Here is a 27,984-nt window from a genome sequence, read left to right as displayed (position 1 = left end):
GGATTGAGCTGCACGGGATATTATGTCCAGGTTCACTTTGCATCTAGTTGCCTGTCATGGAATATAGCTATAGAAGGCGAACCACCTCCGTGCATTTTTTTTCTTCCTGCTTATATATTGGAGTTGCTGGCTTTGGCTGTGGCAATTTTGAGCTCTACCTTGGTATAAAGAGGCTAAGAACTTCAAAAAGTATACACAACCCTTTTTGTGTCACTCCTTAAGTAACACAAGTTATAAGCTCATTCTTAAACAGCAATCAGTTGACTTAAAATAAATTGTTGAGGGGCAAGTGCCTGTGGCTCAGAGGAGTAGGGCACCGGCCCCATATGCTGGAGGTGGCAGGTTCAAACTCAGCCCTGGCCAAAAACCACAAAAGAAAACAAACAAACAAAATAAATTGTTGAGTCTCTTAACTTGGTTAGGTTTCCATTTTAATAACATATAACTTGTTATAATAATACAGACTCCAAAATTACAAAACAGTATAGTTGAAAAAGATCTTACCTCATCATAAATTCCGATGGAAAAGGAAAAAGGGATCTATGTCTTACTCATCTTGGATGTCCATTGCCTGGAACTGTGTCTGACATACAAATGCATGACTGAGTCAATGAGGGAAACATCTGACTAAAAACCAAGAATTTGTGCCCAGGTTCTATTGAACCACCTACTAATAAACTGCCTTAATTTTCCTACCTATCAAATGAGGCTTATTCTTAAACTGTACCTCATTGAGTTATAGAGAGAACTATAAAACTAGCATGAGCAGACAAGTATAATCACTAGGATGCTTATCAACAACAGATCTAGGTAGAAATTATATATGCAGAGAAACAAATACTGAATGTTAGAGAAAGTATTTATTTAAAAATCATCCTTTCGAAGAAGCTTAAAATTGAAATAACATGCTTACCAAGATAATGTGATGTGTTATTAAAATATTGAGAAATGATCTTTTAAAAATACAGCCACTGCCTGTGGCTCAGTGAGCAGGGCGCCAGCCCCATGTACCGAGGGTGGCGGGTTCAAAGCCGGCCCCGGCCAAACTGCAACCAAAAAATAGCCGGGCGCTGTGGCAGGCGCCTGTAGTCCCAGCTACTCGGGAGGCTGAGGCAGGAGAATCGCCTAGGCCCAGGAGTTGGAGGTTGCTGTGAGCCGTTTGAGGCCATGGCACTCTACCGAGGGCCATAAAGTGAGACTCTGTCTCTACAAAAAAAAAAAAAAAAAAATACAGTTAAAGAACTGGAGGCTAAGAAATTTCTTTGGGGAAAAGAAATTCTTTTTAAATTCTTTTTAATTCTTATGGTACCATTTTTTTAACTTTATAAGATCTTAGGAATTTAATAATTGGTGTCTTTTGGATTACCAGAAAGAAATACAAGCCTTTTAATAATACACTTGATTTGATCCCAACTTTTAGCTTTCCTATTCTAAAAGTTGAATTATTATAATAGCTAAAGATGTTAATTTAGCATAAATATGTGAAGGCATTATTTTTTGTGTTGTCAGTGTTTCCCCCCCACAAATTTAAACAAATATAGGTATGTATGTATGATCTAAGTGGAAAGCATTTTAATTTATAACAGCTTTTGTGTTAAAACATTAAAAAACTGTCTTATGATTATTTCTTTTAAATAATTCATTTTTAAAAAACTAAAATACAAAAATAATTTTGCTTTAGTAGTGTTTTCATTTGGGTAACTTTTATCTCCCATTCAAAATGTGGGTTCACATTTATTTCATAATTTTCCATTTTTTCCCTAGTAGATTTTCTCTGCTATGATATGGTAGTAAGTTGCCCCTTGAAAAATCACAGAATTTTGTTTTTACCTATTCAGTATCCAAAATACCTGAAAAAAAATGCAAGGCATTATGTGTCACTTTTTATATATTTCTAGATTACACGAAATTTATTTTTCAAACTATCTACTTTAGTAAGTTATTCATGCATTTCCGACTGTGTACTTTGATATGACAGGGGCCCATCCTCAAAGACAGTATTTCTCAACCTTGGCTGCACATTGGAATCAGTTGGAGTAATTTAAAAAGTGCTGAGTCCTTGGCCGGGTACGGTGGCTCACACCTGTAATCCCAGCACTCTAGGAGGCCGAGGCAGATGGACTGCCTGAGCTCACAGGTTTGAGATCAGCCTGACCAAGAGCGAAATCCCGTCTCTAAAAATAGCCAGGCGTTGTGGTGGGCACCTGTAGGGCCAGCTACTCAGGAGGCTGAGGCAAGAGAATCTCTTGAACCCAAGAGTCTGAGGTTGCTGTAAGCTATGCACAGTACTCTATCAAGGGTGACAAAGTGAAGACTCTATCTCAAAAAAACAAAAAGTGCTGAGTCCTGGCTCCAACCCTCAGGGAGTCTGATTTAGTCATTCTGGGGTGTGCCTTGTCATCAGGATCTTAACATTACCCATATGATTCTAAAATGTAGTCAAGGCTGAGAACCACTGCTCTGAGAGCTCACAGGCTTGCAGGGGAGATTAACAACAACAGCAGCAAACCCATTTGTGGTATACCTACTTGTGCCAAGCAACAGGCCAAATACTTTATGTGCATCACCTCCTGTAACTCACAACTTTACAGAGAAAGGTTCTGTCACTACTACTATTTTATGAATGAGGACATGAGAATTAGCAAGATAAAGAAACTCATCCAAGGTCCCATAGGTGTTAATTGACTGAGGCAGAACTCAAATAACTCTGTCCAATTCCAGAGTGGTCACACTTCATCACTGACTATCACCAAAGTAGAAACAATGTTGTAAACAGATTTTTTAGGGGGCAAGTCATAATACTTGGTAATAGAAGAAATGAAAGTAGAATTACCTTCCAGAACATACAATCTTTAAAAAGTTAGTTATTGGAAATGTCTGTTTTTCTACTTAGTCCGATTGTCAAAATGAATTGTAAATTTCCTCAAAACGGTAATATCTGAAGCAAAGAACACTCCCAGGCAGTGTCCGGGTCTAGCTGCATACCTCTCAGTTGTCATGGACACAGGAAAGAACAATGAAATCATTATTTAACGATTATTTTTTTAGTTGCTAGTCAGCATATAAGTCTGTCTGTAAACTGCATCTTTGTGGTTCCTATGGATCAGGGAAGCTGTCCCTCCTGCTAGTGACAGAACAACCACAAACAGAACAATCTTTCTCAAGGGAAAGCCATCTTTATCTGTCAGTGTTAGTCAGTTGAGAAACAGAGTTGCAGGCAGCTGAAAAAACAGTTTGACTGTTTTAAGTTTACAGGTGGCCTTATACTGGAAAGTTTTACACACTGAGATTCCTTTTCAAGTGAAAAAAGTTTGGACAGAAAGGGACAAAATTTGGCAGGATTTTTATGGAATGCTTCTAACCAGCTTACAAAAGCAAAAATATCAAATTTTAGTGAAGCTTTAGTGCACTAAGCACCCGCCTTCTGGCAAACAGGTTCATCTAACTGTTACCACCCTTTCCACACTGCACATTTCTCATGGTTAAAATCAGAATAGCCACATGTACCGCTATTACAGGGCCTGGCATATACAAAAACACTCAAGAAATGTTTTCTAAATGAATTCATGGTCATAGGGGAGAAATAATTTTAAAAATACTTTTGATCCCTACCAAGTCAAAAGGAACCGTTACTGTCTAATAGAAGGGCCAGAAGCAGCTAGAAATGTAATTTTGTTTTCTTTTTTCTTTTTAAGACTGAAAACAGTGATATATGGAAAGAACAAAAGTGAGTAGACATATCCTAAATCTCTTAAAATGTGGACAACAACCCAGGATAAGAGCTTGCTGAATCTGTTAGTTGATTTTTTTTTCTTCCATAGCACTTTTTATCATCTGACATACTGTATTTTTGTCTATTTTTTTGTTCTTTTCACTAAAAGTTAATAATTTCCAATGAGGGCAGGAACTTTATTGACTGTTACATCTATAGAATTTAGAACATTAATGGACACATGGTAGACACTTAATAAATATTCATTGAATAAATTAAAAAAATACTTTTGAAAAGCAGATTGTAGACACAGGAACATAATAATGTCTGAGTGTAAATAATAGGACAGTTGCTGAAATCCCAGGTAGAAAGCATCTTAATGTGTCTGTTTATTTGCTTGTGTGGTGATAGTTTTGTTGTTTGTTGGGGAGGAACCAAGATGAAAGGGAGAAATGGCATTCCACTGGTAATTCCATAATCACTAGCAGAATGAATCAGATATCTGGGGTTCTAAGAACGATGTCTGTTGTGCTTTCTCCAACATTTGGGGCAATGGTGCAGACAGGGCCAGTTTATTTTATGGGTGGCTCAAAATATCTTTTTCCTGATTTTCCTACCGTACTTTAAACTTTGTGGGGGAAAGGCACAATTTGAAACCCATCAAAATGTAGCCGGGCAGTGTGATGGGCGCCTGTAGTCCCAGCTACTTGGGAGGTGGAGGCAAGAGAATCACTTAAGCCCAAGAGTTGGAGGTTTCTGTGAGCTATGTTGCCATAGCACTCAACCAACAGTGACACAGTGAGACTCTGTCTCAAAAAAAAGAAAAAAGAAACCCATCAAAAGGGATTAAATTGGCTCAGTGCCTGTAGCTCAACGGCTAGGGCACCAGCCACATACACTGGACCCAGTGGGTTGGAACCCGGCCCATGCCTGCCAAAAAACAATGACAACTACAACAAAATAGCTAGGCATTGTGGCAGGTGCCTGTAGTCCCAGCTACTTGGGAGGCTGAGGCAAGAGAATGGCTTAAGCCCAACAGTTTGAGGTTGTTGTGAGCTGTGACACCACGGCACTCTACTGAAGATGACATAGTGAGACTTTGTTTCCAAAAAAAGGGGAGGATTAGATTGTTGGAAATCTTTATTATCCACATGGAACAAAGTACGATTAATTAAATTTATCAATTTAGCTACTGTTTTCCTAGAATAAAATTAGTGTTTTAAAAAGTCAGATTAGGCAGCTAACAAGAGTCAGAAAACCATGGAGTACATCAGTGAGAAGCTTAGAACAGGCCCTGTTTGAGAACATTGAACCTTTTGGCTGAAGGATTAGAAAAAATAATACAGAAACTAATGAGAAAAGAACAGCTAGCTAATTGAAAACTTGAGTAATAACGTTACCTTCAAATCCTGGGGAAAAAAACTGACAGACTCTAGTTAATCTATAAATCAGTTGGTCTCTTTAGCATGGAGGTAGGAATAATTTACATTAAAGACAAGGCCTTTATTTACTTAGCTTGATTAGTAATGGTTGATAAAATTTTTCCTAAATAATACTATGTAATCTAACATCTCAAAAGTTATTATGCATAATAAATATTATAGAATACCTACTAACATATAAATTCTCTTCTTTCTTAAAAAAAGTAGGTCTTTGGGGAGGAAAGAAATCCAAATTAATTGATGGAGTGACTACCTGGATATTAGCTCAGAATCACTCCTATGGATCCACTTTATAATATTGGAAAGGAAGCCTCTAGAAGTACTCTAATGATTCCATCTTTGAACTAAAAAGACAACTTTGGCAAAAAAAGAGTATGTTAATGATATCTAGGTGTGGAAACAAAATAGTGAAATAAGATTATGTTTATAAAAGGTAAACAAACATACAGTTTACACTATAAATGGTAGAGAATTATAGTTAGCATATAAGCATGTATTCATATACCGTGTCACTCATCTGTCAAGATCTAAAGAAACATTTAGAAGATGCTTAAATACATTTTCTCTCTCCATTAGTGGCAACTAACACAGAACACTCAGTAGATGCTAGGCACAATTCTAAGCATTTTACATATATCAACCCATCTGATCTAACAACTTTATGAAGTAGGTGGGGTCATATCTTTATTTTATGGGTGAAGCACAGCACTTTAAGCTGCCTGCCCAGGGCAACACAACTAGTGAGTATCAGAGTTGGGATCTGATGTCAGGCAGTGGAGCGGCAGGACCCACAGAACACCACCTGCCCTTCTTGCCTCTTTTCTCTTTGCAAGGTCGCATTGCTATGAAAACATGATGTGTCTTGCTGGAGTAACTTACTTTCTTCTTCTTTATTGATCCCGGTAGCACTTATTTCCTTCCTTATCCCTCATAGTGGACTGAAAAGTCTGTCAACTATGTAACTATTTTCGGAAAACTATATATTTCCAAAACAAAGATCAGACAATGAAGAAGAGGTAGATCCGTGTTTTCACATGTACATGTTCTAAATACACACACATCCCCCCACACAATAACTCTTTGGGTGGCCACAGCAGGAATTTAATAGACCAGAACGAGAAAGTTAATATTAAGTTGTTATGACTCCACTAAGTATGTTCCCTGTCATGTGACTGCCACACATGTGAGTCTGACTTGGGTATCTCTGAAGGAAAAGGCAATAAAGCAGAAAGACTGACTAGAAAAAAACATAACGAACACAGTGGTCTGGGAGCTTGAGAAAACAAATCTACCTCCAAACAGTAAGAAATGTGACAATAAGATACTCTGTTCTTCTTATGACTATTCCCGGGAAGCCAGATATGGGAAGAGTCAGGTCTACATCTACGCACAGCCAAGATCCATGGAGTCCAGGAAGACCATTATCTAGGTTTGCAAATCAATGGGGCTAAGAGTACTGAAAAGTAAAGTTCGTCCAAGATTGACTCCTACCTCTAGCAGTCAGGGCAGGAGAACTAGGGCCCTTTGTATTTCTTTTTTCTTCCTTTGCAGCTAGTAGGAATAAAATGGAATAGTGCACCCTGGACAGTACATGGTTCCTGAGGGAATATCTGAATTTCGTGGCAGGTGAGTAGCAACAATTCTCACTGGGCATGAAGGGAACTCCAATACTCCTTCAGGTCATTTAGGAGATAATCAAGGGTATCCCAAAGTCATCCCTAAAGTCACTATACATAGGGAAAACAGGAAATTGTAGCTACATGTATCTTTATTTACAAAATATCCATTACAAAATATTTACAAAATAGTCTCTACGTGTTGGCCACCTGAAACCATTTATTCATTGCACAAATAAGAAGTATCTCTAGAACCCATTCACCCTTGTCCCTTAGGACCAGAGCCTCTTAGATGTTGCAAGAGACTCAAGACTCTTCTATTTTGTTCAGACTTTCAATATATTAAAAAGTTTTTCGAAAATTCTAACAAGCAGCTCAGCACACGTAGCTCAGTGAGTAGGGCGCCAGCTACATACACCAAGAGTGGTGGGTTTGAACCTGGCCCGGGCCAGCTAAACAACAATGACAACTGCAACCAAAAACAAGCCAGGCATTGTGGTGGGTGCCTATAGTCCCAGCTACTCAGGCAGCTGAAGCAACAGAATAGTTCAAACCCAAGAGTTTGAGGTTGCTCTGAGCTGTGACTACACAGCACTTTACCAAGGGCGACATAGTGAGTCTTTGTCTCAAAAAAAAAAAAAAAAATCTAACAAGTTTATTAAAATGTACTTTATTTTAAATGTCTACAGTTCACATGGTAATTCTTTTAACACAGAGAATTACAATGTCAAAGACAATGATTTTATATCTAGTCATATTTTAAAGAAATCTTAAATATTTAAATTGATGAAGTCCTCTGTGAATTTGAGACCCCATTTAGATGGCCATCTGGGTCCTGCCTGGAAACCTTTCTCTCTTGGCTGCTGGTACCTTATCTTGTTGCCAAGGCAAAGCCACCAGGCTATCTCCACATTAAGTATCTCTACCCCATTTACCATCTCTTAGAGCTCTTAACCCCTCCAGGGAAACTAGCCTCAGAAAGACAGAGGACCCTATTATTTTGGTTAGGATCCTAAATGCCCCAGGGTTCATTGCTTCCATTAGTGGTGTTTCACACTTATTACAAGATTTCTTTAAAAAAGGAAGGAGAGGGCGGCGCCTGTGGCTCAGCGGGTAGGGCGCCGGTCCCATATGCCGGAGGTGGCGGGTTCAAACCCAGCCCCGGCCAAATTAAAAAAAAAAAAAAAAAAAAAAAAGGAAGGAGAAGATTTTTGTGGTTTACGCATGAATTAAATGACATTGTTCTGGGGGAACACACCCTGATGTCAAACAAGTCACCTAAAGCTACAGATTTTTGGAACATAACATACATGTTTAGAACATTACATGAGAATATACTTTTTCTCACACATAGTAAGTCTATTTCTTACTTTTTCCTCATACGGTTTTCTTAGATGTCTTTCCTACACGGAGTAACTTTTTATTTTAATTCAACTTGCCCATAAAAGAAGTTTTACAAAACTGTGTCATCCCTTTCTAACTTATACAAATAATGGAAAGTAGAAGAGTTTCTTTTTGAGTTGACAAAATAAGATATTTCTGTGTAGAGTTGCACATAAGCAGCAACTGTGCATTTTACATTGATTAAATGTCAGATATTCTATTGTAGAGAGCAAATTATACTACTTAGCATAAGATCAACTTAATTTAGATCCACCTTAGGTCAAAACACAAAAGTCCTATTTTTAGTGCTGCTCTCAGAAACAACTCCTACAAGGAACACTCCTTCCACTATCAGCAAAATAAAATGCTAGGAAAGAGTTCAAAGTATTTGACTTCTAGATCAAAGGTTTTTTTTGTTTGTTTGTTTTGTTTTTACCTCTACCATTATGCCATTATGCCTATAATAAGTTATGCCTTGTTAGGCAGAGTTACATAAGCAAAATACATCTCAATGGAATTTCATTTCTTTGTGGCAAATGCTATTTGAATTAAAATATATTTATTGAGTGGCTACTATATAAAGCACTCTATTAGGGCCTGGAGATACAAAATAAATAAGACCTGGCCTCTACCTGAAAAAGGCTTACTCTTTGCAAGACCTAAAACAAAAGAAATAGATCCAATGTAATCTTTTTTTTTTTTTTGGCCGGGGCTGGGTTTGAACCCACCACCTCCGGCATATGGGACCGGCGCCCTACTCCTTGAACCACAGGCGCCGCCCAATCCAATGTAATCTTTTAAATTAATCACAAAAAATCAAGGAAAACTAAAATAATTGTGATAAGCACCTTTGTGGAACGAAATATAATACTGCGTATTATGTAAGCATACCAACGAAAACACTGTAAGTGTCCACATGTAACACTAGATTGTTATTTAACTATTATAAACAAATAATCCATGATTTGACTATGAAAGATATATACCCCACAAGAATAACATAGACATCATTATCACCACTACTTTTTATTTAACTTAGGTACCAATGTTTCCACTTTTCTCTCTTCTCCTTCCCTACCTTGCTTTCTGTGTTGAATTTCTAATCTCCAGCATACTTATGCTCAAAAGAATAGAAGGTATATACCAGTGTAGATCTTTATGAACAAATGAAGGAAATAGAAAAAGGTCTTACCATTTCTTGAAGTTTCATCAGGGTACACAATAAAATATACTGTTCTGTAGAACAAAGTTTCTGACATGCCTCACCATTTTGACACCATTACATTCCTATTTCAATGTTAAAGAGCATAAAATAAATGTTTTCTTAGAGCAACTAAAACAGTGTAAAAAAATCTCTAAATAGTCTTTAGTTCTTCATATATTTATTATGATACTTTAAATATTCATCCTCTTTAGAGTTGTCTTAAAATTATTTAGCTGTATGCATTTCTCCTTAAGACAGAAAAAGTAATCTGTTTAATTTAGTTTAATCTGTTTAATTTTAAACTTAAAAAAAAAAAAGATTTAAAGACATGGGAAAGTTATACTGCCATCTTGTGGTTAAAAGTTTATTTACAGAAGCAAGCACTTCTGGGATTTCCCATTCACAAACACACAGTTACATATGTTAATACATAACACAACACAGTTATGTGTTAACCTAAAAAAATCCCGTTTAGAACTTACATTTAAGAAAAATATATCATTCATAACTCTCCCTGATATCTTATGTTAAAAGTTACTAGATTAAAACAAGAAATGAAATTTTGAGTAGCTGCCTCAGATATAAATAAAAATAACTCTACATTTAGCACTAAAGCTACTGCTCACAGAAATGTATAATTTACTATTACTGTAATCTACATTATAGCCCTAAGAACTTGGAGAAACAAAATTATGGAATCTAGGAATTTCCATGAATCTCTATGATCTATAAGCAATTAATATGACATTTATACTAAGTTTATTAGCAAGTTTTATTTGATCCAGGACTCTACTTCAAATTCCAAAGCAAAAACCATCATAGAGAAAATAAATATCATAGCAAATAGAAAAAGTTTCTTCTGGGCAGCACCTGTGGCTCAAAGGAGTAGGGCCCTGACCCCATATGCCAGAGGTGGCAGGTTCAAACTCAGCCCCGGCCAAAACTGCAAAAAAAAGAAAAAGTTTCTTCCATCATTCTTTCTTACTCATATGTAAACCCATTTTTCCATACACAGCTGATAATCATAATTAAATGGAAAAATTAATTCCAAAAGTATAGACCTCTGTATTCCTCAAGAATAGAATCCTCTATGATCTATGTAAGGTACCTGTCCCAAATGCTTTGCAATGGTAGAATCGAATTAGACATTAACATGTTTCTAGAGCTAATTCTATCTGCGGGCTTTTCTTTTTTAAACAAATCACCAAAATTACAGGAAGACAGCACCACCTATAGGTCTGCACAAGTGCAGAATGTTAAATTGCACAAGTGCAGATGTGAATATCCACAGGGATACACCAGCCAATCAAATGTACTGCCCTAGAAAGATGCTCCAAAACAACCCTGCTCATTCCCAAATCTCTGGAGATCTTGCAATTGATCTCAAAGTGTTTTAACCTATTTCTACAATCATCACCCCAAGCAATCATACTAATAATAGCAACATCAGTAACAAAAACTAAAACTAATGTTTCCCACATTACTCTGTTTTGATGCACTGATAATCCATAAATATTGGTAACTTTTCAAGAAATATTAGCACTGGTATGTCCTATCTGTCTTTCTCTTTTCTTCCACCCCCCATCTTCGATTCTCCTCTCCCCCTCTTCTTCTTTTCCTCACCCCATCTTTTTGGCCACAATTCCATTTTGAGTATCATCCCCTCTATTGAAACATATTTTCATTCTTCTTTCTCCAAAGATAAGTAAATTATCTCATTTCCCTACAACAGTCCATTCTAGTTTTTACAGACATTAAACTAAATTCACCCTTGCATCTAACCTAAAGCAACCAGACTAATACAAATGAAAAGGCTCAAGACAAACCTATTTTATGCAACTTAAGATCTCTCTTTTTTCACAAACGGTCTCCTCCTGTCCACTCTGGGGTTGCTGTAACTTCAGTGAGTCACTGCAGTAACTAACCTGTTTGTATAAGAGTTCAGTTAATAACACATGAGGGTTGAGGTTTGGCCCATTCCTAATCAATTGCCTGTAGGGGATGGCAGAAAAAGATGCCCCTATTGATCCTGACAGAGGCCCCTAATGGGTAATATAGAGAATTTCATATTTGAGCTATGATTTGCATTCAAATGTCTTGCAAAAACAAGAAATGGCCTATTCCACCAGAAATAATCAACATGGCAAATAGACAACCACTGTCATAGGATAAAGTGTTCAAAAATTATACATCCAGAGGCGGTGCCCATAGCGCAGTGGGTAGGTCACTGCCCACATTACAGCAAAGCTGGTGGGTTCAAATCCAGCCTAGTCCAGCTAAACAACAATGACAACTGCAACAAAAAAAAATAGCAGAGCGTTATGGCAGGTGCCTGTAGTTCCAGCTACTTGGGAGACTGAGGCAAGAGAATTGCTTAAGCCCAAGAGTTTGAAGTTGCTGTGAGCTGTGATGCTACAGCACTCTACCGAAGGTGACATAGTGACACTCTGTCTCAAAAAAAAAAATTAAAATTAAAAAAACAATTATACATCCAGGCTCAGCACCCATCAGCAGTTAGAGTACCGGCCACATACACTGGGGCTGGCGGGTTCAAATCCAGCCAGGGCCTGCTAAACAACAATGACAATTTCAACAACAAAAAAAAAACAGCCAAGCATTGTGGCGGGTGCCTGTAGTCCCAGCTACTTGGGAGGCTCAGGCAAGAGAATCGCTTAAGCCCAAGAGTTGGAGGTTGCTGTAAGCTGTGACAGCACGGCACTCTACTGAGGGAAACACAGTGAGACTCTGTCTCAAAAAAAAAATTATACATCCAATAGCCAGGCACAGTGGCTCATTCTTGTAATCCTAGCACTCTGGGAGGCCAAGGTGGGTATATTGCCTGAGCTCACAGGTTTAAGACCAGCCTGAGCCAGAGCAAGACCTCATCTCTAAAAATAGATGGGTGTTGTAGCTGGTGCCTATAGTCTCAGCTATTTGGGAGGCTGAGGCAAGAGAATCACTTGAGCCCAAGAGTTGGAGGTTGCTATGAGCTATGATGTCATGGCACTCTACCCAAGGGCGACAAAGTGAAACTCTGTCTAAAAAAAAAAATTATACATCCAATAAAGGGCTAATATACAGAATCTACAAAGAACTCAAGCAAAACAGCAAAAGTCCCACAAATGACCCCATTAAAAGGCAGACAAAAGGCAGGGACAGAGGTTTTTCATAAGAAGACAAATGGCTAAGAAATGCATGAAAAATGTTCAGCATTACTAATTATCAGGGAAATGCAAACTAAAACCACAATGAGATATTCTCTTACCCCTGTTAGGATGGCTTTTATTTGTTTTTTAGAGACAGAATTTCACTTTATCGCCCTCGGTAGAGTGCCACGGCATCACAGCACATAGCAACCTCCAACTCCTGGGCTTAGGGGATTCTCTTGCCTCAGCCTCCCGAGTAGCTGGGACTACAGGTGCCCGCCACAACGCCCAGCTATTTTTGTTGTTGTTGTCGCAGTTTGGCTGGGGCTGGGTTTGAATCTGCCACCCTCGGTATAGGGGGCCAGCGCCCTACCCACTGAGACACAGGCGCCACCCTAGGATGGCTTTTATTCACAGGCCCATAAAGGATAGATGCTGACATACATGCAGAGAGAAAGGAACACTTACACACTGTTGGTCAGACCACAAACCTCTAAGGAAACAGTATGGATATTCTTTAAAGAACTAAAAGTAAACCTACCATTAGATCTAGCAATTCCACTAGTAGGTATTTACTCAAAGGAAAAGAAGTTATGTTATCAAAAAGGCACCTTCAGGGGCAGCACCTGTGGCTCAAAGGAGTAGGGTGCTGGCCCCATACGCTGGAGGTGGTTCAAACCCAGCCCTGGCCAAAAACTGCAAAAAAAAAAAAAAAAGGCACCTTCACTCGAATGATTGTTTCAGCACAATTCACAATTGCAAAGATGTGGAATCACCCCAAGTACCCCTCAAGTCATGAGTGGATTAACAAAATGTGGTGTATATGCCATGGTGTACTACTCAGCCATTAAAAAAAGATGAATTAATGCCTTTTGAGACAATTTGGTTGGAATTGGAAACCATTCTCTTAAGTGAAGTATCTCAAGAATGGAAAAAACAAATACCACATGTGCTCTCTATCAAATTGGAACTAACTGATGGGCACACATGTGCAAAAAGGGAAGTAAAAATCATTGGAAATAAAGCAGGGGGCAGAGGGAAGGAAAGGAGGGCCAAAAACTACTGAACAGGTATGACCAACACTATTCAGGTGATGGACACACTTATGGCCATGACTCAGGCAGTATAAAAGGAATCCATGTAACCAAATGATTTGTATTCCCTTAGTGTTTTGAAATAAAAAACAGATTTTTAAAACTGAACTCAAAATATTGGAATAAGCACAACTATACAACAAAGAGAAAATTGTATCAGAAGGTCCAATGTTAGTTTCTAAATACATATACCTCTGAAATGTCTTTGAAAATTAGTAAGTCCACTTAACCCTCAATCCCATGTTATTTCTACTCTATACCTTAGAAATGCGAATCTGTAGGGCAAAAAGAAGTCAGAAATACGACCTGCAAATAGATAATACTGAAGCCACAGAGTAAGTAGGCTTATTTAGAGAGATAACAGAAAGTGTGAAACAGAGAACTTAGAATTCCATCCCCAGGAAAGGAGAAGAGCAGCCAGCAAAGCAGTCAGTAAAAGAGTGATCAGAAAAAAAGAAGGGGGTGAAAATCAACCATAGAGAACACTGTAAAGAAAAAATTTGGTCAGAGATGTGAAATTCCCCAAAGAAATGAAAAACAGTACTTTACAGCTTCATCAGAAAGACAGATATGCCAATTATAGTAGGGTGAAGACTGAGTGAGGAATTTTTCAGAAAGGTTAACTGTGAAAGGAAGGAGGAACAAGAGGCCATAGCTCAAGATATGGGACTTGAATTAAGAAACACAACATGAAGGCAGCGCCTGTGGCTCAATGGGTAGGGTGCCCACTCCATATACCGAGGGTGGCAGTTCAAACTGCAACAAAAAAATAGCCAGGCATTGTGGCAGGCGCCTGTAGTCCCAGCTACTAGGGAGGCTGAGGCAAAAGAATCGCCTAAGCTCAGGAATTGGAGGTTGCTGTGAGTTGTGTGATGCCACGGCACTCTACTGAGGGTGACAAAGTGAGACTCTGTCTCTACAAAAAAAAAAAAAAAAAAGAAAGAAAGATAGAAAAAAAACACAACATGAGGTGAAAAATAAATTAGAATGTCTGTTCTGGGTTGAATTGTGTCCCTGAAAAAAAAATGTGTATGTTTAAGTTCTAACCCCAGTCCCTGTGCATGTGACTTTATTTGGAAACAGGGTTTTTGCAGATGTTATCAAATTAAGATGAGGTCATATTGAATTAGAGCAGGCCCTAATCCAATGACTTGTCTTATAAGGACAGACATATGGCTCGGCGCCCATAGCACAGTGGTTACAGCACCAGCCACATACACCAAGGCTGGCGGGTTTGAACCCAGCCCAGACTAGCTAAACAACAATGACAACTGCAACCAAAAATAGCCAGCATTGTGGTGAGCACCTGTAGTCCCAGCTACTTGGGAGGCTGAGGCAAGAGAATCTCTTAAGCCCAAGAGTTTGAGGTTGTGAGCTGTGACGCCACACCACTCTACCGAGGGTGACATAGTGAGACTCCGTCTCAAAAACAAACAAACAAACAAAGGACACACACAGATAGGGAAAAAATGTCATGTGATGATGGAGGAAGAGATTGGAGTGTTGTGTTCACAGGCCAAGGAATACCAAGGATTACTGGCAACTGCCGAAAGCTAGTAGAGAGTTAAGAAACATTCTCCCTCAGATGGAGCCTTGACTTCAGTCTTCCAGCCTCGAAAACTATAAAAAAAAATTCCTGTTCTGTAAGCCATCCAGTTTGTGGTACATTGTTCTGGCAATCCTACCAATTAATAAAAGGCCTATAGAAATAAATTTAAAAATTTCTATCTAGGGCAGCACTTGTGGCTCGAAGGAGTAGGGCCCCGGCCCCGTATACCGGAGGTGGCAGGTTCAAACCCGGCCCCAGGCAAAAACTGTAAAAAAAAAAAATTCTATGTAATAGAATATTTACAATGTATAAAGCATGGTCATATAAAAGCAATGAAATAATTCACAAAAACATTTAAATATCTTAATTACTTAGAAAATAACTGCCAATTTAGATATAATAGCATTGTGAAAATGAAAGCAAAAGAAAATGTCTATGACCATGGCTTCTTTCATTCATTGCCATTTTAAATCATTAAAAAATGTCTGCACAGGATTCATGCAACTCTTTTTTTTTTTTTCTTTTCTGAGACAGAATCTCACTATGTTGCCCTGGGCAGAGTGCTGTGGCATCACAGCTCACAGTAACCTCCAACTCTCGGGCTCAAGCGATTCTCTTGCCTCAGCCTCCCAAGTAGCTGGGCACCCGCCACAACACCTGGCTATTTTTTGGTTGTAGTTGTCATTGTTGTTTGGCAGGCCCAGGCTGGATTTGAACCCGCCAGCTCTGGTATATGTGGCTGGCACCCTAGCAGCTGACCTATAGGCACTGAGCCGATTCGTGCAACTCTTTACTTTGTGGAATGAGAAAGGAAAGATAAATACAAAGATTATTATCATGAGCCTCTCATTCACAAGGTGACAGAGATTTTAGACCTGAATGTATTTTATTTTCACATCATTTACTGAATGACTGGGAAAAAAGAAAGTATTGTTGAAAGAAAGTATGATTGTTGGGGGGCACCTGTGGCTCAGAGGAGCAGGGCGCCAGCCCCATATACCAGAGTTGGCGGGTTCAAACCTAGCCCAAAAGAAAGAAAAGAAAGTATTAAGTAGGATTGCAAATGTTGTCTAATGGCTAGAACCTCCAAATATTTTTCTTTCTTCAGAGTAGCAGCCTAAGAATAATATTCTAGGGCTTGAACTTCTACTGTTTACTTATTAATAACTGTCAACAAACATTTCTGAACCCCTACCATGCCATACTCTTAAGTACCTTGTTCTCAGTGCTTTGGGATGTAAATCAAAGCCAGGAGCAAGGGGGAGGTGAGGAAAGGCTGGCTTACCAATATGTCCCTAGAACATTGTATAAAGGTTGTTTTATGGTTTAGGTCAGTTGAATCAGGTAGCCACATGTTAAGGGTACTTACATTTTTAAAACATCTTGCAGGGAAGGAGTGTAAAATAATATATTCTTTGAAACGTGGTTATGCAATTTATATTTTACTTGTTCTTAAATTCCTATTTTTGAGAGCTAGATTTTCTTAAAGAGAGACAAGACTACATTTTAATTAAAACACATCCCTCAAAGGAATTTTATAATTAATTTAGGCAATAGAGTTGCTTCCTCCTATGTGGTTGAAATAAGGGGGATATTTTTTTCTCCCTAATTACCCAGATAATGGGTTCCAGCCTTCCTTTGATGTGTCATAAAGGCTCACCTGTTTCACTACAACCTGCTATTTATTATCAAAACAACTACAGTTGCCCAAATCCTGAATTTCCAAAGATGCCATTTATCCAAATCACGTGTGTGTCCCCTCTGCACCCATTCTAAAAACAAATTTTCCTTGATCCAAAATTTAACCTTGATTATCCCCTGGTGTATCAGTCTTTTTATTACCTAGTCCAAATTAAAATCCAGACTTCTGGGTATACATACTAACTATTAAAGCATTTCTTCTGTTATGTTAAAGTGATAAAAGGAAAAAATCTTATAAAAATGAAGATGATAGCATCTAAAAAAAAGAAAATGAAGATGCATAAGATAAAGATCAGGAGTTTAAGAAAACAAAGATTTGAAATTATTGTATACTTTCTTATTAACCTTTTTAGGTTAAAAGCCTTGGACTCCCTCCCTATCAGAAGAAGGCACAGTTTGCATATCTGCTTGCAAACAATAACTTTCTCAGAAGCCCATTCATTAATCCCAGGTTTCCTTCCCAAAGAGTCTTTCATTTCACTCTCATTTGACTCTTTGACATTACACTGCACAAAGTACTTCAACTATTTTTTTTTTTTTTTGAGACAGAGTCTCCATCTGTCATCCTGGGTAGAGTGCTGAGGCGTCATAGCTCATAACAACCTCCAACTCTTGGGCTCAGGGGATCCTCTTGCCTCAGTTTTTCTATTTTTAGTAGAGACGGGGTCTCACTTTTGCTCAGGCTGGTCACAAACTCATGAGCTCAAGCAATACACCCGCCTTGGCCTCCCAGAGAGCTAGGATTATAGGTGTGAGCTACCACGTCCTGCCCTTAAACTATGTTTAGTGCAAAATTGGTACACTTGTTTCCAAAACACTTTGACTATTTCAATGAAAACAATGGACTCCCGAGAGACACACAAAATAAGAACACAGTAATTGGGCAGCGACTGTGGCTCAAAGGATTAGGGCACTGGCCCCATATGCTGGAGGTGGCAGGTTCAAACCCAGCCCCGGCCAAAAACAGCAAAAAAAAAAAAGAACACAGTAATTGATGAAGTTGTGGCAGAGTGCATGCCTACAAGATACCAGGGACTAAGCTGAGGTTGGAGAAGAGGAAGCAGCAACCTAGAAATTTTGGAAAGTAAATCAGTGTCCTGCCAGCACAGTGCTCATGTACATGGCACACAGAAGGGAATTATGCTATTGGAAGCATTCTGATGGGCTTTGAAGACTTAGATGGCTATAAAATTCTGGCAGCCAGGAGGAGGATTCTAGAGTTACCACTGTAGAAGGGGATTCAGTGTGGACAGAGCCTAGGCATGACCTCAGGAGCAAGCCTGACAGGCCTTGGCAAAAGCAGGGCCTTTGGGGGGCCCGAGAGGACTTTGTCACAGACCCTACGAGGTTCTCAGGTTGGGTCAAAAACTCTGTGAGAGTTTGTAGAGAATGGCCATCTGTATGGTCTCATAGGCTCTTATATGACATAGGAAATATAAACAACTCATGGAAAACACATGAAAGGGCCGAAACTCGTCCTTAGGGAGAAAACGGGGGTCTGAGATAGACTCATGCTCTTGAAAGCTAATATTTTTTTGTACTATACAGAAATTATTTGGAGTGAGGAAGATACTATTCAGTGGGAAAACTATAAGGACTGTATTTGTAGATAAAAGAGTTCTTTTAAGGAATGTAAACTAATAAGAGCTACAGACATAATAATAGCTAATAGATTTGACTTGAGCCTTCCAGCTTCTGAAACTACCTGGCAGTGGGAATAGCATTCTCCTGGTCCCTCATCTAACCCTCAATTCCTGTAAAAATGGCTGCACACTTTGTACAACCAGGGCATGTTAATTATCCCCTCTGTGCATCAATGTCTTCCCCTGTAACTGGGGATTATAATCCTGCTACCTTAAGGAGTTGTGGTGAGGATTAAAAATGTTAATACATGCAAAGCTTAGAACTGGGTCTGGCATTTAGCATTTACTTAATAAATGTTAGCTAGCTTTATTATTTGCATCATTCACATGTTAATGAGAATGTCAAAGCTGGATGGAGCTATAGAGTCCATCTGGGAAACATTTACGCATAAAATCATTTTCAAGCTGGGCCTTGGAAAACGGATGGGGTGGCAATGAACACCAAGACAGATATCACTTATAACCTTCTGCAATTTGGCTTTGTTCTTCCCACTCTATGGAATATTTTTTCTCAAAGGTCTTCTAACACAAGTGCTTCTAAAACTTTGAAGTACAGGGCGGCGCCTGTGGCTCAAAGGGGTAGGGTGCAGGTCCCATATGCCAGAGGTGGTGGGTTCAAACCCAGCCCTGGCCAAAAAAAAAAAAAAAAACCCACAAAAAAAAAACTTTGAAGTACAATGCCTTGGGGCCTTCCTCAAGATTCTGTTACAGTGATGTGCTGGGTGGGTGAGATCTGAGATCCTACATTTTCAACAAGCTTTCAGGTGCTACCATACTTCTTCTGGCTGCTCATCTATCAACCAGAATTTAAGTACCAATGGTCCAATCCAGTGACCTCTTCTCATTCTCATCTTTACCTCCTCTGCACTGCTGGGTCTTGCTGAGGTTCCTAATGCTCTCATTGGCTTCTACAACTCTCTCATTTAAATCTTATGCTGTTACTTGAAGCTGAGGACACAGACTAGAATCCTGCTCTGTAAAAATCCAGCACATGTTGACTTGTCTTGAACACAGCCTTCATCACATAAGTCAAAGTTCCCATTGGTAACAAGATCTATATACGTGCAATAGCTGTAGCTACAATCTCAAGACCAATCTGTATATGTGTCCAATCAACTGTCAATGCATCAATCTCTTTAGCCTTTTAGATGAAAATATTACAAACCATCTTCTAATAAAAGGCAGGCATATATTGTTATAGAAAACACAGTATTGCCCATTTCATGATCCATCTAGGTTTTTTTCTATGGAAAATATTTTCTCCTGAGGTCCCCAATCCATCCTCCCCACCAATCTACATAGCAATTGGCTACAGTTGATTGGTACAAAGGTGAACCCCTGCCAGTACTGAGTTATTTTCAGTCTTTCCCCAGGATTTTGGACTAAAACTCAAGAAAAGCAAGTCCATCTCTCACTCTCTGTAGGGAATAGAAGCCAAGCGCATGTATACTTAGAATCTGTCAGGGACCCTGTTCTGCTATGTGAACCAGAAAAGCAGAAAAAAGCAAATCAGCTGTGAGGAAGAAGACTGATGTGGATAGTAGGAGAATCCAGGAAAATAGCTCCATAGTGTGGCACCGTGATAACCTTGTGTATCTCCACATAGGCCAGGTAGGCAAAGCTTGAATAGTCTGACCTGAGCCTACAGGATGCCCTATAATTTCTACAAGTGAAAAGGAAAATAAATAGCCTGGTGAGAAGCTGCTAAAAAGCAGTCTCTCCTTCCTATTATTGTGAAATATGGCCACAGGCCATTTCTCATCCATCTCCCTAGTTCCAGTTGAGCACAAGATCTTCCACCTTTCCACCACATAGATTACAGCATAAGTCTATAAAACTGCTTGGCTCAGTTACAACCTAAGAATAGGGGGAAGGGGGAAAGGGAGGGGAGGGAGGAGGAAGGTGGGTAGAGGGAAGGGGATTGGTGGGATTACACCAGCGGTGCATCTTACAAGGGTATATGTGAAACTTGGTACATGTGGAATGTAAGTGTCTTGGCAAAGTAACTGAGAGAATGCCAGGAAGGCTATGTTAACCAGTGTGATGAAAGTGTGTCAAACGGTGTGTGAAGCTAGTGAATGATGCCCCATGATCATATCAATGTACACAGCTATGATTTAATAAAAAAAATTAAAAAATTAAAAAAAATAAAACTGCTTGGCTGTTGTTTAGAGGTGGGTCCTCGAAAGCAAAATGAACCACCACTCACAACACCTATCCTCTAGCCTTCAGTTCAGCCTTCTACCTTCAGTTCTGTGGTACTAGGGACACTGGGAACTAGGACCATGATGACTTGGTTTTGCTGTCTGTGTAAATAATAAACTGTATTTGAATCTATCTGGGCATATTTACTCCTTACCAGGCAAATTCATTAAACTGTGGCATGCCATCCTAACAGCTGTAGTAGTAATACTAGTGGTCCATTATTAATATTAATCACCTCCCTGCTGCCTTGGAAATGCTTGACCACTTGAGATAGAGAAGTGATGGCAGGAGTTCACTTCCTGAGTTGACTTCAGTGCTTCAGCCCTGATTCCAGTTTGTTCCAGGAATGCATCCCAGATCTTGAATTCCATGAGATAATCCGTTATCTTTCCAATAACCTCCCCCAGTTTCTTTTTTATTTTTCCTAATTAAGGCAGAATATATTTTGACCTTTATAACCAAAAGGTCTCGCTCTTGCTGAGGCTGGTCTCAAACCTGTGAGCTCAGGCAATCCACCTGCCTCAGCCTCCTAGAGTGAGTGCTAGGATTACAGGCATGAGCCACCCTGCTGGCCTTAAATATCTTTAAATTACATGCACAGGGCACAGCTAATGGTTAGTAACTTTCTCCAGCCACATGTAACAATAATTCCCAAAATTAGTTATAATAGATTTTTTCTTAACTTTTTTCCCCACAGCATAACTCTGCAAAAATTAATCAGCCCATTATATCAAAGGTGTTTACATATGCTAACATATGCATTTAATTTTAATGCACCCATTTAAGGCACAAATATTCCCAAGTAAGCACAGTATGCAATAAGAAGCCCTGTGGAGTTCTGATGTAAGAGCTTGGAAGAAGGCAGAATCTATATAAGATCGGATATACATAAAATCGGAGATAGCCATCCTGGAAGAGAGTTTACAATTGACAGCAAAACTAAGTTATACAAAAGCAAAACTAAGTCAGACGGAACTAGAGCATTTTCAAGTAAAACAGCTCGCAAGGCAAAAAGGCCTCCTTAAAATTGGTGGGCTTGCAGCTGCCACCCTTGCTTTCTAGGCTAGGAACAGAGAAGGCCAGGAACCCGACAGCGGCGAGTGCGGGCGCCGCGGCGGCTTTACCTGGGGCACCGGAGCCCCGCCGCCGGCTCCCGGCCTCCTTTGCTCTCGCGCCCCGCCGGCTAGAGCGTCGCGCTGGGAGCGCGGAGTCTTGAAGAAGAGGGCAGAACTTCCGCAGGGAGAACTTGTCTGGGAAATGTTTTCGGGTCACGCGGTGGGGAAAACGACTAGCTGCTGGAAGGAAGGGGGTGATGAGGGGGGCTTACCGGCAGAACCCCCGGCCACGATCTGCCAAGAAGCCTCGCGCGCTAAGCCGACATCGGGCTTGGCTGGCATCTTCGCCGGCGGGAGGACGAGGGATTGGGCCGAGTGAGTGGGTGAGCTCGCCGCCTGAACGCCGGCCTGCACAGCCTCTCCTAATCCAGAGAGCCAGGGCTCGGTTGATCCTCGGGCTGGGTGGCTCCCCGTGGGGCGGCAATCCCACAACTACTGGAAGGCGGAGGTTAGGGCCGCAGATTTCCTGAAATATCCCTGGCTGGTCGGAACCTGTCCGCTGCGCTCCTTCGGAGGCGCCCTTTGCTAGCAAAAAAAAGTCACTAGAGAGAAAACTCTGATGCACGTCAGGCTTGGTCTCTTAGATTGGCGCCCAAGAGCTTCCCTATCTGGAGCCTCCTGCAGAGTTTGTTAAGCTGGTCGCGCTGCCTCTGATAAGGCAAGTGAAGCGACCTGGGCCTGAAGCTCCAAGGGCAAAGCTAGGACGAACCTTGTACCTCTTGGCAAGCCAGAGTGCAATACACTTTAAATGAAGGGATGGTTAATGAATTCCTTGTAGTTCTCAAATTGTGGATTGTAGCATCTAAGTCAAGTCAAAGCAAACCCAATTTACTATCATCTTAGAATTTATCTGATTAGAACCCGGCACTGTGGCTCACGCCTGTAATCCTAGCACTCTGGGACGCTGAGGTGGGTGGATGGCTGCTTGAGCTGAGGAGTTGGAGGACAGCCTGAGCAAGAGCAAGACTCTGTCACTAAAAAATAGCCAGACGTTATAGCAGGAGCCTATAGTCCCAGCTACTTGGTAGGCTGAGGCAAGAGGATCACTTGAGCCCAAGAGTTTCAGTTGCTGTGAGCTATGATAGCACAGCAGTATACAAAGGGCAGCAGAGTGATACTCTGTATCAAAAAAAAAAAAAAAGAAAAAGAAAAGAAAGAAAGAATTTAGCTAATTAAGTACTTTACTAAAAATGGTTTTGATTTAAGGAACTATATCTCATGCCTCATCAATTTGAGTTTTATCTACTGAAATACAGAAGAAAAGAAAAAGCCTGGTTACAAATAAGTCTCTTCTACACGCAAGTCAGTGTAGTTTAGTACCCAAACTTTGATAATTACAGACTTGCGTGTAGGAGAGGCCCAAATCAGCATAAATTGTGGATTTTTTAGAAAGTCAAATTCATGGGTCCCACCCTGATCTACTGAATAGTAATCTCTGGGGATAAGGTCCAGAAACTTGTGTTTAACAAGTTCTCTGGCAATTGTTGTGAATATTAAAGGTTGTGAACCACTGACCTAAATAATGAAGAAACAATAAGGAACATATATTCTCTCTATAAAACATTAATCAGCTACCCATAGCTCAGTGGGTAGGGCCCAGCCACATACACTGTGGCTGGCGGAATGGAACCCTGCCTGGGCCAGCTAAAACAACGACAGGGCAGCACCTGTGGCTCAGTCGGTAAGGCGCCGGCCCCATATACCAAGGGTGGCGGGTTCAAACCCGGCCCCATATACCAAGGGTGGCGGGTTCAAACCCGGCCCCGGCCAAACTGCAACCAAAAATAGCCGGGCGTTGTGGCGGGCGCCTGTAGTCCCAGCTACTCGGGAGGCTGAGGCAAGAGAATCGCTTAAGCCCAGGAGTTGGAGGTTGCTGTGAGCTGTGTGAGACCACGGCACTCTACCGAGGGCCATAAAGTGAGACTCTGTCGCTACAAAAAAAAAAAAAATAATAAAACAACAACAACAACTACAACAAAAAAAAAGTAGCCAGACATTGTGGCAGTGGCTGCAGTTCAGCTACTTAGAAGGCTGAGGCCCAAAATTTGAGGTTGCTGTGAGCTGTGACACCATGGCACTCTACCAAGAGGGACAAAGTGAGACTGTCTCCAAAAAAAAAAAATTAATAATTCATACTTGCCCTATAGGATAGTTAGCAAAACAAAAATACAAATTTATACTATTTTTAAACAGCAAGTTGCAAAATAAAATGCTATATAGAAGGGACAAAAAAATTATGAAATTTTAGAAAATCCTGCCACACCCCTAACAGGCAGGAGATGATGAGTTAAAGGGAGAATTTTTTTTTTTTTTTTGAGACAGAGCCTTAAGCTGTTTCCCTGGGTAGAGTGCTGTGGCGTCACAGCTCACAGCAACCTCCAACTTCTGGGCTCAAGCAATTCTCCTGCCTTTGCCTCCCAAGTAGCTGGGACTACAGGTGCCCACCACAACACGTGGATATTTTTTGGTTGCAGCCGTCATTGTTTGGCAGGCCTGGACTGGATTCGACCCACCAGCTCAGGTGTATGTGTGGCTGGTGCCTTAGCTGCTTGAGCCACAGGCACCGAGCCAAGAATTTTTTTTTTCAGACAAAGTCTCACTCTATGCCCTGGGTGTGTGTCATAGCTCACAGCAACCTCAGACTGTTGGGCTCAAGCAATTCTCTTGCTCAGCCTCTGGAGTAGCTGGGACTACAGGCACCTGTCACAATGCCCAGCTATTTTTACAGATGGAGTCTCCCTCTGCCTCAGGCTGATCTCGAACTCCTGAGCTCAAGCAATCTGCCCTCCTTGGCCTTCCAGAGTGCTGGCATTACGGGCATAAGCCACCGCACCCAGCCTCAAGTGACTCTCTTGCCCCAGCCTCCTAATTAGCTGGAACTACAGGCCCTCACCAAAATGCCAGGCTATATTTTCTATTTTTAATGGAGATATGTCTTGCTTGTCACAGAAACTCATAGTAGTTCAATGCCCCCAAATTAATTTCATATATTTGAATATAAGGAAAGAATTTTTTTTTTTGAGACAGATCTCTCTTTGTCGTTCCTGGTAGAGTGCTATGGAGTCGTAGCACACAGCAACCTCAGACTCTTGGGCTCAAGGGATTCTCTTGCCTCAGCCTCCTGAGTAGCTGGGACTACAAACACCTGCCGCAATAGCCAGCTATTTTTTTTTTTTTTTCTTTTTAGAGATGGGGTGTTGCTCTAGCTCAGGCTGGTCTCGAACTCATGAGCTAGGTGATCCACCCACCTTGGCCTCCTAGAGTGCTGGGATTACAGGCATGAGCCACCACACCTAGATGAGAATTTTTTTAAGTTTAAAAAACTGGTTACAGTGGCGGCACCTGTGGCTCTGGCCCTGGTGGGGCGGAGGCTCCATATACCGAGGGTGGCGGGTTCGGACCCGGCCCCAGCTGAACTGCAACCAAAAAAAAAAAAAATAGCCAGGTGTTGTGGCGGGCGCCTGTAGTCCCAGCTACTCCGGAGGCTGAGGCAAGAGAATCGCTTAAGCCCAGGAGTTGGAGGTTGCTGTGAGCTGTGTGAGGCCACGGCACTCTACCGAGGGCCATAAAGGGCTACAAAAAAAAAAAAAAAAAGAAACTGGTTACAACTATGAAACCTCAAGTCACACACTGAACCAAACTGTACCTTCCTTCTTTGAAAGCTTACTAAGTATCAGCATCTTCCTAGGTGCTGACAGCATAACTAAAAATGTCCCCCTTGTGACATGTATAATCCAATGAAAGAGATCATACCATCTTGCAAATTTAAGTAAATTTTTGCCGTCCATAGATTATTCAGGAAGTGCAATGATAAATTTAGGTGAAGATTTTTTTTAGGTTGGATCTCATTTTGCTGTACAGTTTCCCAGACTGCCCTCAAACAATCCTCCCACCTTAGTCTCCCAAGAAGCTGGGATTTCAAGTGTAAGTCACCATGTCTGGCTTGGTCAAAATTTAAACATAGCCTTTTGACATCATGTCCACTAGTATCTTTACCTCTGAAGATCTTACCTGAAGAGTTGAAGTGTGCAGGTTTGTGGTCTCACTAAGACCCCACCCTCTTGAGAGCCCTATGGATTCAGTCAGAAAACACTCCCAGATACTTTTCAAACACCCTGTTTAAAAAATTGCTTCCTCTTTTGAAACCACATATAATACAGCCTGACCCCCTCTAGATTAGTTGTAGAGATGGTGTCCGGGCATATGAACATTCTGGAACTTGGGAGTCAGCAAGAGTTAATCCAAAGTCAACAAGTAAACACTGTGCTAAGAGCTCTGATTATGGGATAGATCTCTTATCTGTAGTTAAATTTGCTCAAGGCCAATATTGGAATGCTGGAAGGCTTAGCACTACAGAACAATGGTAATATTTACTTGACCTACTAGATTCCCTAGGCTCAATTCATCACATTTTTCTGTTATTTCAATAATGACATGTCCTAATACTAACAGAAGTGCTAAAGTATCAAATATATATAAATTACTGTTATTTTATTATATATATATATTTTTTTTTTTTTTTTTGCTGTTTTTTTGGCTGGGGCCAGGTTTGAACCCATCACCTCCAGTTATGGGGCCTGTGCCCTACTCCTTTGAGCCACAGGCTCAAGCTTATATTTTTAAAATTATTTATTGGGCGGCGCCTGTGGCTCAGTGAGTAGGGTGCCAGCCCCATATGCTGAGGGTGGTGGGTTTGAACCCGGCCCCCGCCAAACTGCAACAACAAAAAAAAAATAGCAGGGCGTTGTGGCAGGCGCCTGTAGTCCCAGCTGCTTGGGAGGCTGAGGCAAGAGAATCACGTAAGCCCAAGAGTTAGAGGTTGCTGTGAGCCGTGTGACATCATGGCACTCTACCCGAGGGTGGTACAATGAGACTCTGTCTCTACAAAAAAAAACAAAAAAACTAAAATTATTTATTTAGTGGATCTTTGTTGAGAACAACGTAATTAAATTACTGACTTATCTAACAGATTGTAAAGTGGCTTAAACTAAATCTTTAAGAACTTTAATATACCCCCAAACATAAATATCTGAAAATTTCTTCAATGTCTTTTTGGAATAAGGTTTATGTATTGAGCCATTGGATCAGTTACAGTATACTACCAAAATAACAGTGGCTTCTAGCTCGGCACCTGTATCTCAGTGGTTAAGGCGAGGGCACTGGCCACATACACCAGGCCTGGTAGATTAGAACCAGTCCCTGCCTGCTAAACAACAATGACAATTATAACAAAAAAAAGTAGCTGGGTGTTGTGGCGGGCGCCTGAAGTCCCAGATACTTGGGAGGCTGAGGCAAGAGAATTGCTTAAGCCCAAGAGTTTGAGGTTGCTGTGAGCTGTGACGCTATAGCACTCTACCGAGGGTGACACAGTGAAACTCTGTCTCAAAAAAAAAAAATAAAATAAAATAATAGTGGCCTAAACAAGACAAATTTATTTATCCCTCAGATAATAACCCAATGTTAATCTACAAATAAAGTTCCAGCTAGTAGAAGGAGAAAGGTAAAAAAAATAAGAAAGCCTTGGAAATTACACTAACCTCATTGGCCAGAACTTCACTATCGGTACTGTACCTTGGTATTGAGAAGAGTGGAAAACATATTTTTGGGAATGAGTATGTGTCCTGAAAAAAAATTACCATTATGGAAAAAGAGGAGAACATTTGGGAACAACTGTCTGCCACAGTTTGGAAAAAAAAGTTTAGGAATGAAAATCTATACTGTAAAATGACAATATTTTCTCATTTTGAAAGATTTTGTTTTCTGCAAATCTAAAGTTTATGTTAGTGTCTAACTAGAATATGTAATATAATCCCATGGTACTCACTGCACTATGATTAGAACCATTATTTTAAAGTAGCATTTAAAGATACATAGCAGGGCGGCACCTGTGGCTCAAGGAGTAGGGCGCTGGTCCCATATGCCGGAGGTGGCGGGTTCAAACCCAGCCCCGGCCAAAAACCACAAAAAAAAAAAATAAAATAAAATAAAGATACATAGCAATTGCAGGCCCAGAGTCTCTATGTTAGGTACAGAACACATTATATACACACACATACACAGAATTTGACATACATGAAATAGAGTAGGAAGTTGAGGAGAGTGGTCTGTGGACATCAGATTAAGAAATTTTGGGTGGCGCCTGTAGCTCAGTGGGTAGAGTGCTGGCCACATACA

General features: G+C 40.4%; 1 protein-coding gene across 2 annotated transcripts in view; it reads right to left on the bottom strand.

Annotated features, from left to right (window-relative positions):
* Nucleotides 1-22,472, bottom strand: part of SLC25A21 (solute carrier family 25 member 21) — a 498,533-nt gene extending 476,061 nt beyond the window's left edge. For both annotated transcript variants that reach the window (XM_053594794.1, XM_053594793.1), the window contains exon 1: nucleotides 22,023-22,472. In XM_053594794.1, the coding sequence (XP_053450769.1) occupies nucleotides 22,023-22,092 (70 nt within the window). In that variant the 5' untranslated portion in view covers nucleotides 22,093-22,472. The remainder of the gene's footprint in view (nucleotides 1-22,022) is intronic.
* Nucleotides 22,473-27,984: the final 5,512 nt, after the last annotated feature.

The sequence above is a fragment of the Nycticebus coucang genome, chromosome 6 (genome assembly GCF_027406575.1).
Source record: "Nycticebus coucang isolate mNycCou1 chromosome 6, mNycCou1.pri, whole genome shotgun sequence".
NCBI lineage: Eukaryota > Metazoa > Chordata > Mammalia > Primates > Lorisidae > Nycticebus > Nycticebus coucang.
This window is presented reverse-complemented; position numbering and strand designations above follow the sequence as displayed.